Source organism: Myotis nattereri (assembly GCF_964212035.1).
Source record: "Myotis nattereri genome assembly, chromosome: 3".
Lineage (NCBI taxonomy): Eukaryota > Metazoa > Chordata > Mammalia > Chiroptera > Vespertilionidae > Myotis > Myotis nattereri.
This window is the reverse complement of record NC_138077.1, coordinates 178,998,752-179,018,246: the sequence shown is the minus strand read 5'-3', so window position 1 is coordinate 179,018,246 and position 19,495 is coordinate 178,998,752. Positions and strand designations below refer to the sequence as shown.

Here is a 19,495-nt window from a genome sequence, read left to right as displayed (position 1 = left end):
GTGGCTGCCACTCACAGGACGAGGCTCGGCGCCCAGCCTCTTTCGTTCCCAGCAGGCCTTGCGCACGGGAAGATGGCGGCGTCCTGGTGGAGGTCTTGAGGAGAGCAAGTCGGCAGGCATGGCGTTGGCGTCGGGGCCGGCCAGGCTGGCGCTGGCTCGCCCCGGACAGCTCGGCCTTGGGGGCTGTGGGGCCCCGAAACGCGGGGCGTACGAGTGGGGCGTCCGCTCCACGCGGAAGCCCGAGCCTCCTCCCCTGGACAGGGTGTACGAAATCCCTGGACTGGAGCCCATCACCTACGCGGGGAAGATGCACTTCGTGCCCTGGCTGGCGCGGCCGGTCTTCCCGCCCTGGGATCGCGGCTGGACGCATCCAAGGTTCCGCCAGCCGACCCCCGTGCACGAGCATCCGCTGTACAAGGACCGGACCTGCCACACCTTCCACCAGCGCTGCCGCCTCCTGGAGGGTGAGGCCCCAGGCCGGGCGGGAGGGGACCTCGTTCCTCTTCCCAGCGCTGACCCCTGCCCTCGGTAGCGCCGGGCAAGACATTGACATTCCGAGGGTCTCGGTTTCTTCGCCTGCGAAACGGGGCCGGTAGTGACTCCTGTTTTCCGAGAGGCGTTTGGATTCAGTGGGTTGTAAAGTCCCCGATCGCTTCCCTACCCCCATCTGGTTCTCTAGCTCTCGATCCTCCGGAGTTTTGTTATAGACTTTCCAGAACGCTTTCAGGTTTAAGGAGCAGTGGCAGTGTGGGGACTCAAACTCCACTCCCGCTCCAGGGTTTTTAATGCTCCACCGCAAAATCCAGAAATTCCGTTTCTACACGTTGGCATGGGTTTAATCCTAATGCATGAGGTCCCTTTGGTAGATTTGGGCTTTTCCTGTCAGGAATGGGGGTGGGTCAATAGAAGAGATCTGGGTTTGGAAAGGTGGGCATCCATCGACTTGATCCCCCAGGGTCGGTCTGAGTGCAGCAGACAGACCCTTATGGCTCAGCCGTCTCAGCCCCTTTTTAATGGCTTTGGGGCTGGCACCCACGGTCTCAGTTAACCACCCATCGGTAGACAGTCATTCCTGAAGGGGAGTTGAAATCTGGCTGTGCTCGCTTCTGCTCCTTATTGTTAGTTCTGACCCCTCAGATGGCTCCCTCTCCTCTCTCTCTCTCTCTCTCTCTCTCTCTCTCTCTCTCTCTCTCTCTCTCTCCAGCCTTTGCCACAAGATGGGCTTAAGTATCTCAGTCTGAATTGTCTTTTTTTTTTTTTTTTTTTTGGTGACTGACTATCCCAAAGGTGTAAAGCAGGCCCTCTGGCTCACCAAGACCAAGTTAATTGAAGGTCTTCCCGACAAAGTACTTAGCCTTGTTGACGACCCACGGAACCACATAGAGAACCAAGATGAACGCGTTCTGAACGTGATCTCTCATGCCCGTCTCTGGCACTCCACTGAAGACATCCCCAAGAGAAAGACCTATTGGTAAGTTTCCCCCAGGCCAGTAAGATTTCCAGGTGATGGATTTTGGGGTCAACATGTTGTTTTATGTCTACAAACGTTTCTTCTTTTTTCCAAGCCCCGTCATTGTGGACAGCCTGATACAGCTGTGTAAATCCCAGATTTTAAAGCATCCTGCTCTGGCCAGGCGGATCTGCGCCAAAAACTCCAGGGTATCCACCACCTGGAACCGAGGTTGGTCATTTGTTAGCCAGAAAGCTTTAGTCTGTTTTTTATCTTTCTACTCTTAGCCTTACCACCAGCTCACATGATCAGCACCCTCCCCCCCACCACACCCCCATGTGTATCCTCACTTCTGTCCTTCATGGTCCAATTTTGTAGGCTTAGGCACATCCTCAATTTCATTAGAGTTTTAATGGGCAGCTTGAGGGGCCCAGCTTTTTTGTTTGTTTGTTTTTTTAATATATTTTTTTATTGATTTCAGAGAAGAAGGGAGAGGAAGAGAGAGACAGAAACATCAGTGATGAGAGAGAATTCATTGATCGGTTGCCTCCTGCACACCCCCCACTGGGTATCAAGCCTGAAACCTGGGCATGTGCCCTTGACTGGAATCGAACCCAGGACCGTCAGTCCACAGGCTGACGGTGTATCTACTGAGCCAAACCAGCTAGGGCTGTTTGTTTTGTTTTTAATCACTTCTTTCCAAGATTGTTAATTCAGCCGTATCTATTGAGTGCCTGCAGGGGCCTAAATGTGACAACGTAAGGAGGTAATGAAGCACACAGAGTCTCTGCCCTCACAAAGCTCATATTCTATTGCCAGAGCCTTTGTATCCCATGCATGCTTTTCTCCGTTTCCAACCCATTTTCCACGCAGCTGCTAGAGTGATCTTTCTAAAGTGCACATCTTATGTCCCTCTCATACCAAATCCTTCACTGTCTCCCAGTGGCTTAAACCATTTACCACAGTACCCAAGGCCCTCTGTGCTTTGGCCACCGGCTAGTCTTTCTAGCCTTGTCTCTTGCTCTACTGCCTATCACTCTCCATGCCCAAATTTATACTTTAGCCACTTGCAGCTTTTTGGCATCAAGATTTTACACCTTTGCACATACTGTGCACTCTATCTAAAATGCTCTTTCCTACTTTCTTCATTTAAGTAAATTCTTACCTGTAAGACTCAACTCATGCCCCCTTCTTGTATGTATCCACACAAGTTAACTATTCCTTCTCTGTGATTCTTATGCCCATTATGCATACTTCTTTCATAGTATACTGTATTGTAATTATCTAATACAGAGGCCCGATGCACAAAACTCGTGCAAGAGTAGGCCTTCCTTCCCCCAGCTGCCAACACCAGCTTCCCTCCGGCACCCAAGACCTGGGCTTCCCTCGCAGCCCTGGCTTCATCCAGAAGGACATCCAGTCTTACACTTTTATTATTATAGATTTTTCCTGTCTGCTCCACTGCACTGTGAACTTTGTCTGCAGTGTCTTAACAGTTCGTGGTACATGATGGGTGCTGACTGAAGGGATGTGTGAATGAGTACCAAATTTTAAGTGTCTCAGGCAGGGATGGTCAGAATACACAGGTGTTCTGATGAGTGGAAACCTGAAGCAGGGAGACCAGCGAGGGAGTAATTTGGGATTTTCAGGACATCTGCTTGGTCACATTTCTCCAGCTTGCCCCTTTGAGTCGACTTCCTGGCAAGGAGTCAGCTTTGCAGAGGTAATGGCACCACTAAGGAAATTAGTGAACCTCATTAATAGAGGAGCACTTGTTGGCCCATCATCAAGTATTACCTCTAATTAAACTGCCCCATTTGGAGCTGTCACTGGAGGAGGGATGTGGAGGGAATTGAATTGGAAACCACACTAGAGTGGTCTGTGGGGAGAAGCTAAAACCCAAGGTTAGGAGAGGTCCAGGCACATTTATCTTCCTTGCAGATTAAATGTGAGGAAACAGGAAATACTTCAGAAAACTGTTCCTGAGGTATAGGTATGATTTATTTTAACAAATAGAGTTTATCTATTCATAGATGTAGTATCCCTTTTTTGCATACCCAATAAGGGAGGCCATATGCTAATTAAATGGCAGTTTTTAATGGCCACACAACACATAAGCTTGTTGTTCTTTTTTAAAAAAATATATTTTTATTGATTTCAGAGAGGAAGAGAGAGATAGAAACAAATGATTAGAGAGAGTCATTGATCGGCTGCCTCCTGCATGCCCCCCACTAGGGATTGAGCCCACAGCCCGGACTGGGAATCAAACTGTGACCTCCTGGTTCGTAGGTCGACATTCAACCACTGAGCCATGCCAATCAAGCAAGATCCTCATTCTTGATCCATTACTATTGCACAGCTATTTGACTATTTCTAAAAAACCACACATCTTTAGAGGAAGATTTGCCTCCGTGGAGAATTCTTATGAAGCCATTCTCAAGGAGTTCTGGTGGTAGCATGTGGCCACCTGTGGGGACCTCTGTGAAGGTCATTCACATCCAGAGTGGCAGGCTTGCTAATTAGTCAGATGTGAGTTTTCTTCTGTACACCTGTGTCACTTTGTAGCAAATATGCTAATCCAACTTAGTGAGGCTTTCTGGCCTGGTTTCTTTCACTCCGTTACTGAGAACATCCTGGGTTTAATAGCCTTTTCCTGAGCCTCTACTCTCAGCACTTCTTTCTCTCTGCGCTTCCTCCCACCATACCATACTCTGGTCATCTGGAGTCATTTCCCTAAACTCTGCCATGGAGGAGCACACTTGTATGCCTTTGCACCTGTTACTCCTTAACTAGAATGCTTTTCTCCCCTTCCTTTGCCTGGCAAGCTCTTACCCAGAGGTTTTCAATCCAGGGCAGTGTGGCCCTCGAGGGGAGATTTGCCAGTGTCTGGATACAGTTTTTATTGTGGCATGACTTTGAGCTGTGGGTGTGGGGAGGGAGTTCTGGCATCCCGGGGGTAGAGGTCAGGGATGCTGTCAGACATCTACAGGACAGCCTCCCTCACTAAAGAATCATCTGGTCCAACATGAGAATAGTGCTACCGTTGAGGAACTCTGCCCTTGACAACCTTCAGAGGCTGGTTTGAAGGCAATGCCTCTTTCAGGAAGCTTCCCAGGCCTCCTGAAGGAGGCCGTTCCCACCTCCACGACCTCTGAGTATGGTTCACTTTTGCTGTAGCACCGACTACCTGGTGAGCGTCTTGAGAGCAGAGAGTAACTCTCACTTACTTCTGGGTCTCCAGCTTAGAGCAGGGATGATCTGTGTGGAGCAGACTCAAACCTACAGAAACCGCCAGGTCTTAGGGGGTCACTGTGAAGGAAACACAGGAAGAAGAATGTGCCCAGACTGGTGTGGCACAATTGGTTGGGTGTCTTCCAGTGCACCAAAAGGGTGCCGGTTGATTCCCAGTCAGGGCACATGCCCAAGTTGCGGGCTCAATCCCTGGTGGGGGTGCAGGAGGTAGGTAATGGTATTTCTCTCTCTCTCTCTCTCTCTCTCTCTCTCTCTCTCTCTCTTCCTCCCTCCCTCCCTCTCTCTCTAAAAATCAGTAACAATATATGTTTAATTTTTTTGTTAATCCTCATCTGAGGGTATTTTTCCCATTGCTTTTTCAGAGAGAGGAAGGGAGGGAGGGAGGGAGAGAGGAAAAAAGAGAGAAACATTAATTGGTTCCCTGTCGCACGCGCCCCAACCAGAGGCAGGTACGTACCCTTGGCTGGGAATGGAACCCATGACCCTTTGGTGCACAGGCTGACATTCTAACCACTTACCCACACCGGCTGGGGCAATTATATATATATATAAAATAATAAAAAGAAAAATGCATTAGTCCCAGGATTAATATCGTAACCAAAGTTTTGTTTTCTGTGATTAGGGTGAGCACTCAGAAAGCTATAAAAGACGAGCATGGCAGGACGAAGCTGAGATAAGGCTTTAGACCAGGTTGGACTAATCGTCTTTCTCCCCTTTAGAGTCTATTCTCCTTCAGGTCGATGGTATTAGCGGAACCCGGCTGAATGCCAAGGATCCTCTGCCCCCCATCGCCTCCAGAGAGGAAGTTGAAGCTACTAAGAATCATGTTCTCGAGACGTTCTATCCCATATCTCCCACTATTGGTCTTCAGGAATCCAATGTTTATGATGAGAAAGACGACACAGGTAAGTGTCGGAGCCTTTGCCTTTCAGACAGTGTGCTGATGAGACATGCTTTTTCCACAGGGGAAGGATCTGCCGAGTACTTACTGTGTTCGAGGCGCCTCCCATGCGTTTTCTTCTAAGATCCATGGTGCAGCCCTGTGAGACAGGCACTGTTGTCTCCCTTTAGAGGCAAAGCAGCTGAGGCTCAGGGAGGGTAAATGATTTGCTCAAAGGTTGACTTTGCTTTTGACACTTGAAGAGCAACTCTGTGACATCAGAGTTTCAATGGGCAGCTTGAGGGACTTTGATCAGGGTCAGGTGTTTCCTGCAGTCATGGGTCCTTTGAAAGACCCTCTTTCTCTGTAAACTCCGGCCAGCCTCCTGGTAGGACTGAGGAAGCCCCACAGGCCTCGAGCGGTGCTGTTCATCCAAGGCACCACCGGCTACCCAGTCAGGCCAGGCAGGCCCACAACTCCTGCTGTCCGTTCAGCCTTTGTGAGCTGCACTGTCTCCTGAACCTCTTCATCTCCACCGCTGTGGCCCCGGCCAGTCCCTGCTGTCTCTCACCCAGCCTGCTGCCATAGTCTCCCAGCTGCCAGTGTGACCTGGCTGTTTTCCTTCCTGCCCGTCTAGTTCACAGTCTGGCCTTTCCAAAACAAAAGTAATCCCACCTCTCTCCAGGCCCACTTCCCATTGTCTGTTGGACAGAGTTTGAATTCCTTAGCTTATCACGTGAAGGCCTGCAGGTCTGGCCTCTGCCTCTCTCACCAGCCTCATCTTTGCTCTCCCATAGGCCCCTTTACTCCTGCTATCCTTAACGCATCATGCCCTTTCTCACTTCCATGCTTTGGCACACTCTTCCCTCTACACACCTGGAACTTTTGACAATTTGCCTCATTTTGTCTTCAGCTTGATAATTCCTCACCTTTCATAATTCATCTCAGGAATCACTTCTTCCCAGAAATGCTCCAGTCTCTTCACGGACCTGTTATCTTTCCTCCCACAGCCCTGACTCACCTTGTATCTTGACATGTCCCTCTAGGATCGGTTTTCCTGTCTGTTTTCCCCTCTGAACTGTGAGTTCCTCAAAGGCAGTGGCAGGCTCTGCGTTGCCTGTCCCTGGTGCCCGTCTTAGAGCTTGGCACAGAGTGAGTGCCAAGTGCTGAGTGCTGAGGGACGGAAGCAAGAACTGAGGCAGATGGGAAAGCTAAGTCTCTCTTAAGTAGCGCTCTTTGGGATTTGCAGAGCCTACATATTCCCAGCCTCTTTCTTCCCCCTTTTCACCCACTTTCACTAATGCAGGTTACTCATTCTAGAAGCCCCCAGCCTGCTAAGGGTTTGCCAGAGCCTGCAGGGGAGGAGAATGATGACTGGCAGGGTCCTGGCTGAGATGAGCACATACTAGGATTCTCAGCACCAGTGTTGTGTAGATAGTTGTGAGGTATGAGGCAAGTCATATATTATTAATAATAAAGTATTGAATTTTGCAAATGATTTTCTTTTTTAAAAAATTGATTTCAGAGTGAGAGGAAAGGAGATAGAGAGGCAGACAGATAGACATTGATGTGAGAGAGAAACATGGATCAGTTGCCTCCCACACGTGCCCCAACTGGGGCCAGGGCTCAAACCCACAACCTGGGCATGTGCCCTGACTGGGAGTCAAACCTTTGGTGCACAGAACGACATTCCAATCAATGGGCCCACAACAGCCAGGGCCAGATGATGTGCTTAAAAAAAAAAAATTACCATAGGTTTCAGGTTTCCCTTCTGATAGCATTATCATCCGTGTGCTCAAAAGAGGAAGGGGTGGAGTTAGATTCATGCAAGAATCACCTGTAACAGGTTGGCTCACATTTTCCGTAAAGAGCTAAATAGTCAAGCTTTTGCAGGCCATATATGGTCTATCTCTCAGCTACTTAGTAGACCTTATGTGAATGAGTGAGTGGGCAGGGTGATGCTATAGTAAAAAAACTTCATTTTAAAAAATGGGTAGGGGGCCAAATCTGGCTGGCATGCAGAAGCTTGCCAGCCCCTGAGCGAGGGTGGTAGTATCTGCCTTTCCGGAGGCGTGGGCAGGCCGATTAATCTGCTGCCCTCTCCATGGTTGTGTATCTTGCAGGTTTCCAGGAGGGTTATCCTTACCCCTATCCCCACACCCTGTATTTGCTGGAGGCAGCCAATATCCGACCGCTACGCTTTCAACCAGATCAGCTGAGGGCCAAGATGATCCTGTTTGCCTTTGGCAATGCCCTGGCCCAGGCCCGGCTTCTCTATGGGGTACGTGTCAGGGGAAGACCCCTGGGCTGCCTTACACCGCTCAGGAAAGAAGGGTGCAGGGAGGAATCCTTGCTCGACAGAGGAACTTCAGGCACTTCCACTCACCCTGCAGAGATGAACTGCCATCTGCTAGGGCCTGCTTTGTGCCTGCCTTTTACGTAAGATGCCTTGTTTGTTGATCACAGTAGTCCACACAGTTTCACTGGGATCCCCGGTGTTAAAATTATGCCACTGAATCTCAGGGGGGCTCAGCCGCCTCTCCAGGGTTACACAGCAGTAAGTGGTGGAGAAAGGATGGGAACCTGGTGTCCCCAGCTCCTGCAGCTTCTGTTGTGTGTCTGCAGTGTACCGCCTCTGTTCACAGTATCAGAACCGGAGCTCCAGGCTCCATTGGGCCGGCAGGAGAGTGGCCTGACCTGCCTCCCAAGTCTGGACAGGTGCGGGGGACCCGAGGTCCCCTTGGTGGTAGCCCCTTGATTCTAAGAAGAGGGCTCGGGGACCTATATGGTTTAGAATGCAGGCTGGGTGGCTGCCACATGGAGCTACCTCAAGGTTGCGGGAAAGCGTTTGTGGGAGTTGCTGCCAACGTCTAGAGTAGATCTTGGTTAGAGCCGAAGGCCCTCCTGGGGGAGTGAGGAAATTCAGCATGTTCTGTTGTCCATCACACTCCATCTGGGAACTAGGGGGGGCTGGGGAGATGGTGAGCCAAATGAGATGGAGAGTGGCATAGACTTTGCCTGGTTTGAGCATCTGCTACATGCAGTCATTTCATTAGGGTTCTTTATGTCAGTGGTTCTCAGGGTACAGTCCTGGATTAGCAACAATAGCATCCTATGAGAAGTTGTTGCAAGTGCAAATTTTGAGACCCACCTCAGACCTACTGTATAGAAACTGTGGGGGTGGGCCTGGCAATCTGTGCTGGACAAGCTCTCCGGGTGATGCTGGTACAAGCTCAAGTTTGAAACCACTGCACTATTTAGTCCGTGTAGCAACCCCCTGTGGCAGATACTGTTAGCTTCATTTTACAGATGAAGAAACAGGCTCAGGGAGGCTAAGTAACTGCCCAAGGTGACACAGCCATAAGTTTAGCAGCTGTCACATCTTTCTGTGACCTCCTTGTGTCTTTCCAGTCCTTGTAAGGTTATCTTCATTCTATTCTCTATATTTCCTGAAGACTCTGGAAGGTTAGGTAACTTGCCCAAGAGCCCACAGCTAATGAGTAGGTCAGCAAGCACCGGAGCCCTGATCCTTCCAGCTTCGAAGGGCTGCTGCCTCCCAGGCAGGGGAAGGAGTCAGATTATCCCGGGCTGGGTTCCAGGCCTGCAGGCGCGTTGTGGCTTCTGTGCCAGCTATTGCCAGCAGAGCATGGGTAGCAGCGCTGTCACTAATTGCCACCCAGTTGGGTAGAAAGGAGCGCTCCCCTCACCAGCCCCTCCAGGTACAAATTATTCCTGGGGATGTGAAGGTGAGCAATTATAGGAAGAGCCTCTGTGTAAAAGGTAAAATTGCTGAGAAATTTATGTACTACCTGCAGCTTTATTGATCTGTAGAGGGAGATAAGAGTCAATACAGAATTCTCAGCTAACACTTAGAGGCACTTTTCTTTTTATTTATTTCTCATGCAGTTGAGAACAGGTATTTCTAAGGCCAGCAGTCCCGGTGTGGCCCATACTGAGTTTTGACGTTAGCTATTCCTAACGTTAGATTCCCTGAAGGGGTGAATGTAGGCAGCATTTTCGAATCAAGGATGCTGTGCTTCATGGGGCTGCCTAGTGGATCTCTGTCTGGTGGGTAGCAGTCATGAGACTGATTGCTGCAGAGTCTCTGTGGGTGAACATGATTGTCATCCAAGTTGGGACCCTACTGTGAGAGAGAAGGGATGCTGCTGGTGGACACAGGGGACACTGGTATAGACCAGAACAGTAGGGACTTTGTGTTTTGTTTTGTCCTTGTAAGGTTATCTTCATTTCTATTCTCTATATATTTCCTGAAGACTCTGGAAGGTTAGGTAACTTGCCCAAGAGCAAGTTAATCTTTGTTAATCCTCACCCGAGGATATTTTTCCATTGATTTTTTTATTTTTAGAGTGGAAGAGAGAGGGAAAGACAGAGAGAAACATCGGTGTGAGGGAAACACATCAGTTGGTTGTCTCCTGCACATGCCCCGACCAGGGCCTGGGCCGGGGAGGAGCCTGCAACCGAGGTATATTCCCTTAACTGGAATCAAACCCGGGACCTCTTGGTCTACAGGCCAGTGCTCTATCCACTGAGCCAAACCGGCTAGGGCCAGAACAGTAGGGTTTTAAGTGATTTAATAGCATGGGGTTGGGCTCACACCTCAATGGTAACCTCAAACAAATTATGCCACCTCTTCGAACCTCGGTTTCCTCATCTGTTAAGTGAGAATATATCGCAAGATTTATGAGAGTAGAAGTGACTTTATGTAAGACTGGCACAATGCCTGGCACATGAGAGGTCTTCAGCAAATGTTGCTAGTGTTGTTTTTATTAGCAGGTGGCACTGATTGAAAGAGAATTAGCAAATAGGTTGATTGGTGAAACCCTGAAGCTGACATGGCTGATTCAGAGCTGCATGGAGGGCATGAAGCCCAGGCAGACAACTGCCTGCGTTCCAGGATGCCAGGCCTTGGGGAGCCAGCGGGAGTGGAGATGAGCATGGCTCGACTTAGCCAGTCTGGGTTCAGAGATGTCTGCTGTCACGCATCATTGTGCCTTTAGACAAGCCACTTGCCTTGCTGAATCTGTTTCCTCATCTGTCAGATGGAATGAGAGTGGAGTGAGACTGCATTAATCCAATGACCCTCTGGGCCCACATTGACAGAGCTGATGTCACCAGGAGTCTGAGGATTTCCTGTCCTGTGCAAAGGCCAGGCAAAGCCAGGCTGGGCGAGGGGGGATGGCCTGGCCCTGGTCAGTGCCCTGAACTCCTCATCCCATTTTATTTGTCTTGTGGTGAAACCAGTGAGTGGGAGTGGGCATTGTTTTAAAGGCCAGGAGAGGAGCTGCCTTGTTTGTGCTCTTACTTGCGCTCCACAATTCCCACAATTCCCGATTTGATTGCTTGTCCCCTTTTCCTCTCAGAACGACGCGAAGGTTTTGGAGCAGCCAGTAGTCGTGCAGAGTGTGGGCACTGATGGCCGAGTCTTCCACTTCCTGGTCTTACAGCTGAACACCACAGATCTGGCCTCTAGTGAGGGCATCAAGAATCTGGTCTGGGTGGACTCAGACCAGCTCCTCTATCAGCATTTTTGGTGCCTCCCAGTGATCAAAAAGAAGGTGGTGGTGGTAAGTCCAGCCATCTCAGCCTGTGACGGAGCAGGGTCGTGACTCTCCCTCCCCAGGGTGAGCGGGAGTGGGGTTGAGGGGGTACTCGTGTGGGACCCTGACTTTAGGAGCTTGGTGCCCAGGACCTCTGACTGGAGGGCTCCTTCAGCCATGCCCATCCCCTAAAACAACGCCTTCCACCCTGAGCTCTGCCCAGCTCTCCCTCCCGCTTCCCTCTGTACCACCACACCCAGCACCTCAGCTACCCAGTGTGCCCTGCACTTAAGTAGCTCAGAATCCTGGTGATGCTGCAAAGGAGGCTCCCCCCGTCCCCTCCCCCCCGCCCCCCTCCCGCACATTCCCATTTTCCTTCCATTGGCCACCCTCCACTTGTCCTTCCAGGTTTAGCATAAGGCCCCACCAGCCCACTCCCATAGCCCCTATATTCCATCATACACGACCACATTCTGCATCCCCTGTTTACATGTTTTTCTCCCTCACACGCAGCTCCAAGCTCCTTGAAGGCAGGGCCTGCGAGCGATGCATTCATTCATTTCATTCCACAGGGAGGGAGTTCCTCCTGTGACTGCTGCCCTCCCAGCATCAGCTGAGTCAGGCCTGCTTCCTGTGGGGTGGGCGGTGCAGCATCTAAATAAATTCATAATGTAATTCCGGCAGCGCTAAGCACTGAAGAGACATAAAGTGGGGTTAGGATGAGAGAACAGAGCAGGGCGCTGCTGGGTCTGACTGGCTGTGTCCCGTGGGCCACACAGGGCCTTGCTCAGCCTCTGAACATTGTCAGCACGTCATTGCATAGTTAATCTCCAGCACAGTGCTGTTTCTACCCTTGAAATTCCTCCTGGGCCTGGACCCTTCTCTTTGCCCCAGACACAGTGTGTCTCACTGGCACAGCCTCACCCACCTCCTCCGCGCCTCTGACCTCAGTCCTGCTCCCTCCCCCTGCACGCCTCTCCTCTTCCTTCCAGAACACTTAGTGCCAGGCCGCCCTGGTGTGGTCAGTGGCTCCTCTTCCCCTCTCCAGTTCAGCTCCTGCTCCCACCGGCCTCTTCCCCCACCCCCACCCCCAGCCCCACCAGCATCAGCCTCCTCGCCCTTGCTCTTCCTGCCTTCGTGTGTCCCTCCGTACAGCACATGTACTGGTCTCTCTGAAGTCTCCTTCCTTTTTCTTTCTGCCCCATTCTACTTGCCCTTTAAGATTCACCCCCTCTTCCCAAAAAGACTCATTTATACATGATCTCTTCTGTGTATGGAAGTCAGTGAGTTAGTCATTTTCTCCTGTTTTTCTTCCATCTTTTTCCTACTTCTGCTATGAGGCGTAGCATCTTTTATTGTCCCATTTGACCACCTGGCTGTAAGCTCCGTGAGGGCAGGGGCCCGATTCAAGTCACTGCGGGTTTCCAGCACAGCCCCATACAGAGAGAAGGTGCCTGATAAATGTGTGGAGTGCGCGAGGGCTTATTTATTGTTCCTGGGATGGGAAGGAGCAACAGACCATTTGTAGTGGGTGAAGTCAGAGGAGTTAGGTCAGGTCGGGTTAACAAGATTTGGAAGCAGCAGCTGGGAGTGCTTCATGTCCTCTCGACTCTGGGGTACCTCTCTGGCGCCAGCGACCCAGGCCCTTCCTTGGTTCATGAGAGAAAGAAGCATTATTGTCCAGGGACTTAGGATGTACATGGAACCAACCTTTGGTTTAATTGCTGCCATTAAACCTAGAAGCAGGATCCTAATGGGCTGTGTTCTTTCCAGGAACCTGTTGGGCCAGTTGACTTCCACCCGGAGACGTTCAAGAAGTTTTTAGCTCTTTATCTGCACGGTGCTGTGTGAGCCAAGGCCCTTTCTGAGGCCCGAAGTCCTCTCTCCCTCCCCCACGGAAGATGCTGCATCTTGGGCTGAGCCTGGGGTCCCCCTGACAATAAAGTGTGCTTCCGGTGCACTGGAGCCTGTGCTGGTGTGAGGGTGCTGTCCCCGGGGCACCCGTAGTCGCCTGCCCCCACAGTGCAGGCCCTGCACGTGACCTGCCCCAGCTCTGCCCACGCAGTCTTCACCTCTGAGTTTGTTTCTTCATCTGAAACTTGGGCTAATGTGATCTACCTTGTTTTGAAGACTGTAGCTTCAAAACCACATCATGGGTGCTCTGTGCCGGTCACGAGGTTCTTGCGGGATTATTTAAATTGTGGACACTTCCCACAGTGGCTGCAGAACAGCTGAGTATTTGTTGTAGATTCTCACCCTGTCCTGGTTAATGGATCAGCACATCCCTGGCGCGGCTCGTCTCTCTTTGTTCTAGTAGCATCAAGGCCTGCTCTGGCCTGGCCCCTGTGCACTGCCTCTGTGTAATCCTCACACAGCCCTTGAGAGGTCGGTGTCGTTTCCATATTCAGGAAAAATGTTGGGTGCCTGTTATGTGTTAGGCACTGTGCTGGCCCCTAAAGATGAGATACAGTGTAAGGAATAAGCCCAAGGTTACACAGCTGATGTTTTAGGTCGGCTTCCCCAGGAAACAGATGGACATTGGCAGGTGCAAGCGTGGGGAGAGTCTTTGTCAGCCCCTGCGGGGAGAGGGCGGCAGCATGGGGCAGAGGAGAGGCTGAGCTGGTGGGTGTGCACCTGAGGCCTTGGCCATTTCTGATTTTTGGGTCCCACCAGAGGTGCCGAGCCTTTCTGCAAACCATTGGATGTGCGCTGCTCCCCAGAACTGGGGGGACCTTGGGTTGGGTGGCTTTGTTGGGCTGAGTGCAATTCTCAGAGGGACCGCTGAGAGCAGCGGGGTGTGGATACTTCTGCTCTGAAGAGGGAGCGACCCTGGGCTGGCATTCCTGCCACCATAGAACACCTTTTGGCTTGGCAGGGACGGGTGGGGTGGCAAAGGAATTACTGGGAAAAGGACAGATTACGCTGGCGGTGTGAAGGGGTCACTGGGGACAGAACATGGTATGAAAAAGCGGGGGCGTCAGGATTCTGCTGAGTCAGGCAGGTTGGGGTGAGGCTGGGGTGGCCAACCCACAAGGGGCCTTGAATGCCTAGCATCCCAGTCTTCCCATGGCAGGTGATCTGGGTGGGGCCAGTGAAATCACTTGCCTGGCGCCCATTTTAAGGATAATTATGAGGTGCTTGCTTCGGCAGCACACATACTAAAAGCGGGACAATACAGAGAAGATTAGCATGGCCCCTGCGCAGGGATGACACCCAAATTCATGAAGCGTTCCATATTTTAAAAGTAAAAAAAGAAAAGATAATTATTACATGTAAATGGTGAAAATGGAAAGAACTTAAACGTGTACTATACAAGTGAAGTCACCCCACCTGAAGCAACCCTTAGTCCTTCTCCCTAAGAGTAACCACAGCTCCAAGGTTTCATGCTTATACTGTCACAGGACGTGGAATAACATGTATGTTACTAGTGTCATCCTATTTATAGACTCCGGCACCTCCCTTTCTCACCCAGTGCCTTGGGAGTGCAGGATCTTGCCACGTCAGCACATGTGAGCTACCTTGTTCTTCTGAGCAGCTGCATTAATATCTATCGATGGACAGGTTATTTTCAGTTGTTAGCTATTGCAAATAATGCTGCAATGAGCATCCTTGTTCATGTGTCTTAGAGTACTTTTGCCAGCATAGCCCTCGGATAAATTCCTAGCAGAATTGCTGAGTCAAAGGGATTTTAAAAACAAGTTGGCAGGGTGACTGCACGGAGCCCAGCTGGAAGCCATTGCGGTAATTCTTGGGTGAGTGATGGTGGTGGCCTGAAGCCAGGCTGAGCAGGCTGAAGGCCCTTGGCGATGGGGGAGGAGTGGGGAGTGAGCGAAGTGAGCCTGAGTGTTGAAGCTGTGGGGAAGCAGATGGGACCTTGCAGCTTGACGACCACCCTCATTCAGCCCCCCTGAGTGAGGACAGCCCTGTGGCTGGTCTTGGTGTGTCCACCTCGGAGCTCAGCCTTGGAGCCTGGTACCCACTGCACTCTGACTTCAAGCCCCTTGCAGCGGACCTGCAGGGTGAGACCAGCAGGATGGAGGATTTTGTCCTCCCCACAGATGAGGAAACAGGCTCAGAGACCACATGGTGTAGTGGGGAGAGCTGGGAAGCTGGTGATGACAGTCCCCCGCCACCCCCCCACCCCCCAGAGCTGTGCCCACCTACCTCATCCTCACCACCTTCTTACATTCCTTTCCCCCCTAAACAGAGAGGGAAGAAATGCAGGATGATTTTTTAAGGCCTGTTTGGCATCAGGCCTGAGAACAGACTACTTACCTAGTCAGTGAGTCTGGGGAGGAAGTAGAAGCACTGTGGGGGGAATGGGAGGTCACACTATAGGCATAAAAACCCACTTACAGCCCAGCCAGTGTGGCTCAGTGGTTGAGCATTGACCTGTGAACCAGGAGGTCACGGTTCCATTCCTGGTCAGGCCACATGCCCAGGTTGCAGGCTCGATCCCCAGTAGGGGGCATGCAGGAGGCAGCCAATCAATGATTCTCATCATTGATGTTTCTATCTCCCTCTCCCTCTCTAAAATCAATAAAAATATTTTTAAAATAATAAAAACCCACTTACAGGGACTTGAGTTTCTGAGCAACAGACTTTTGGAACAAAAATTTTGACACTGCCATTGTGAGTATATTCTCGTCAGGTCAGGTTTGTGTCTTGTTGATTGTTAAGTTTCCTCGATTCATTTTCAGCAGCGGGAATGGACTGAAGGAAGCCTTTTCTAAGAGCTTCCTATATTCCAGCTTCCCTCTCCTGTTTCCTCATCTGCAAAATGGGATGAAGCACCTCCGTGTCAGGTTTCCCCCTCAGATTAATAAACTGCACCTGTCCAGGAGAGTTCAAGGCACTGGATCTGGACTTTTCAGAACCCTGTGAACAGGTGGCTTTTCCCCTGTGGGCTGCTCTGTCCCCCGAGGCGGGCTGGACCTAGGGAGGCTTGCCAGAGGCTCTGTCCCTCAGCTGCAAGCCCAGTGCTGGCAAAGGAGCAGGCCAGGGCCCGCAGGCTTTGCACAGGATCTCCCTGCTTCCTGAGAAAGTCCCTTAAAGCAAGCCTGTGACCTGAGTGCAGACGGTCTTCCCTTTGGCATGAATATACCACAATGACAGTGGGCCTCCCTGCTTGGCTGCTGGAAGATCAGCCTGTTATAGGGACCCTCTCCCCAGAGATGGGTGCTTGCTACAGGGCAGTCCTGGGGCCCACCCTCACCTCAGGCAAGCTCTCAGGCACTTGGTTCATTCATCCCACGAGGGTCCGTGAGCATCTGGTATGTGGCAAGCCTGCCACAGGCCTGGGTATAGAGCAGTGAACAAAATAAGGGCCTTCCCCTCACCACATTTGGGAAGATGGTGGGGAAAGCAGGGAAGCAGGAACAGACTGGGAGAGAGGGTGTGGCAGGGGTACTGGGGAGCACTCTCCAGACGCCTGTAAGCAAGCGAGGAGGTTAATAAGCTGCACTTGACCAGAAGGTTTCGAGGAGAAGCCCCGTGGAAAGGCGGCTTTCACTGTAGGCTGCCACTGGGAGCTTGGAGCTGAATGGTCCTTCAGTTTCCCAAGTGGTGGGGCCTTGAGGTCCCTCATCAGCCACAGACCACGTGGGAGAAGGTGAAACGCCTGGTTAGATGAGGCATTTCCATGGGCCCAGGGCGATGCCCAGCAAGGGACACAGTGGTGGGCCATCTGCATCTGGTGAGGGGAGGTAACAGGTCAGGGAGCAGACCCTGAATGAAGTGTGGGAGTAGCTGAGAAGGTGGTGGCTGGAAAGGGGAGGGATTGGTGTGTTTGCAGAACAGTTCGAGGCTGCCTCATCAGAGCCCATCCCTCATGCCCTGGCTACAGCCACCAGCCCTCCCTTCGCTGCAAAGGAAGGAATTCAAGTCATAGTTCCTAGGAATCTGTGGGGACTGCTCAGAGGTGGTACAAACAGCCAGAAAGCTGGGGAGACTTAGAGGTCTGAGTGAGTTGGCTCTAACCCCAGCTCTGCCCCTGAGAAGGGTCTTACCTTCCCCTCTGCCCCTGGGGCCCCAAGGACCAACACCCTCCACCCACCCACCCCTCTGCCAGCGGCTTACTCTTGGTTCAGCCTCTCATTCTTTGTCATTCTGAAGCTGAAACTCAGGCTCCCTGCTTTGCCTTCTGGGGCCCTACACCTGGTGTGCTCTCAGCCAGGAGACTCACCTGCAGGGACCTGAGGCTAGAAATTAAACGCTTCAAAGCCAAAAGCTCAGTGTGTGCCTTCCACTCAACTTCTACCCACTTCTCAACCCACTACCTGCTTCAGGCCATATCACAGAGCGGGCACAGGGACCCAAATCCTCGGCAGGGCTGACAGCAGGGTGGAGGCGGCCAGCCCCTCCTGTTATGGACCCTGTTTGGTTATCACCTGCAATCCTCAGACTAGACCATGCCAGACACCCTTGTCCCTCCTCCCACACCCAAAGCTGGTATCCAGGGCATGGGCTTGCTGCCCAGGGCAAGAGTCCAGCCTGTCAAGAGCATCAGTGGCCTCTCCCTGCTTCCTGTCACCTCCCGTGCATGCGTGCGCGCGCGCGCACACACACACACACACACACACACACCATGGGTCTCCTCATACCCAGCTGGGGCCCTGATAAAACTCAAGGTCAGGACCAGGGGATTCCCACTACAGACCTCTTCTAGGGGCAGTCCAACAATTCAGCCCATTTTATAAGCACCTACTGTGTGCCAGATCTTGTGGGAGTCATAGATTCAGGATGAGAGAGACATGGTCCCAGCCCTCAGGGAGCACCCAGTTGGCTGACAGACACTCATAGAGCAGCCATCGGCCACCTCCTTCCCACACCTGAGCAGGCTGACGCCTCCGTGAACGCTCACTGAGCATGTGCTGGCTGACCTGGCGAAGGGAACACTCATTTCCTGGCTTCGAGGAGCTCCCAGCCCGATGGGGGCAGATATTGAGCCAATACAGCCAAGGGGCCATGGGGGCCCAGAGAACGCCTCTAACTCAGCCAGAAGAATTCCTGAAAGAGGGGCCACTTGAGCTGGATTCTGAAGGGCAAGCAGGAGAGGCATGCCAAGAGAAAGCAGCAAGGAAAAGGGCCCCTCGTGGGAAACAATCGCTGAGCTGTCCTCCATGGCTGGGGCCTGAAGTGCTGAGGGCAAGAGAGCAGGAGGTGGTCAGGCGGGTCTGAGCGAAGGGCACTTGGCTCTGCTCTGCCGTCTCCTTCACTGGCCTCCGGGCACCTTGCTCTCTCACTCGCTTCTCTGCCTCCTGTGCTGGTCTGTTTCCCAGCTCTCACTGCGGAGAGTCCTTGGGCCCTTGTCCACTCGCTCTCCAGATGATCCCCGGCTCGTGGCTGTGAAGACTTCCCAGATGCCAACAACTCCCGAAGTGTCTCCAGCCAGACTGCCTCCTTGACATCGTCACCTGGACACCTTTCGCACAGCATCTCAAATTGAACTTGTCAACACAGAGCGTCACCTCACCTGCAGCTCCATCCTCATGTGTGTGCGGGTGTTTTTTTAAGAGTTTAAAAAATTGATTTTTTTTTTTTAGAGAGGGAGAGAAACATTAATGCGGGAAGGAAACATTGATGGGCTGCCTCCTGCACACCCCGCACTGGGGATGGAGCCCTCAACCCCTTCGGTGCAGGGGTGACGCCCAACCAGCAGAGCCACACTGGCCAGGCCTTCCCTATTTTTCTCATGACCGTATTCCTAGTGCCAGGACAGTCCCTGGCACGTAATGCGCAATGAAGACATGAGTGAATGGAGTGTAAGGCTGCTCAGAAGTGAGTTAGATCTTTGAGGCCTGTCAAGGGCTGAGATGGGGGCAGGATACCAAGAAGTGGCTGAATGTCCAGGTAGCAGATGCCAAGGACTGGGCCTCTATAGGCATGGGGGGGCAGAGATTTCTGCACCAGGGCTGGACCCCTAACTTCCAGCACCCTCCCCTTGGTCTGGCCTTTTATATCCAGTACCCCTAGTGACAATGCCCAGCGAGCCCTGGGCAGAGCAGAGGTAGGGCACGTCCAACGATCACCCTGTCTTCTCCACCCATCCCACGAAGATCCAGCTCCATTCATTTCAGGGCGCAACCCTCCCAGAACCAGGCTGTGCTCCGGGTTCAGCCCAGAGCCTGTGGAACTGCAGGGGCAGCAGAACCAGGGGCAGGGCTCCTCAGGGTCACCTGGGCTTCAGGCTGAGCAGCACCAGCCAGCTGAGCCCAGCCGAGTCCTGCTCTGGCCCTGCGCCTTGGCGGCTACCCACCCGGCCCTCTTGCTGGCATCAGCTGGGTTGCCTCCAGGTTCTCCTTTTTGGGCTCCAGGGAGGAGTGCCCAGTCAGGAGGGTGTCTCTAGCCAGGCCA

The 19,495-nt window shown here is 52.1% G+C and overlaps 1 protein-coding gene across 1 annotated transcript; it reads left to right on the top strand.

Moving 5' to 3' along the window:
* Positions 1 to 50: 50 nt before the first annotated feature.
* MRPL37 (mitochondrial ribosomal protein L37) lies at positions 51 to 14,380 on the top strand. Its single transcript, XM_081087581.1, has 7 exons — positions 51 to 464; positions 1,288 to 1,471; positions 1,566 to 1,681; positions 5,422 to 5,607; positions 7,706 to 7,863; positions 10,964 to 11,167; positions 12,914 to 14,380. Exons 1-7 carry the CDS (start codon positions 119 to 121, stop codon positions 12,989 to 12,991), a joined length of 1,272 nt encoding a protein of 423 aa, XP_080943707.1. The 5' UTR covers positions 51 to 118; the 3' UTR covers positions 12,992 to 14,380.
* Positions 14,381 to 19,495: the final 5,115 nt, after the last annotated feature.

Bases quoted from the DNA above. Each gene is read 5' to 3' on its own strand.
- MRPL37 (XM_081087581.1), top strand. From the start codon at position 119: ATGGCGTTGGCGTCGGGGCCGGCCAGGCTGGCGCTGGCTCGCCCCGGA. The intron at 465-1,287 runs GTGAGGCCCCAG...ACTATCCCAAAG, and splicing joins GCGCTGCCGCCTCCTGGAGG to GTGTAAAGCAGGCCCTCTGG. The intron at 5,608-7,705 runs GTAAGTGTCGGA...TGTATCTTGCAG, and splicing joins TGATGAGAAAGACGACACAG to GTTTCCAGGAGGGTTATCCT.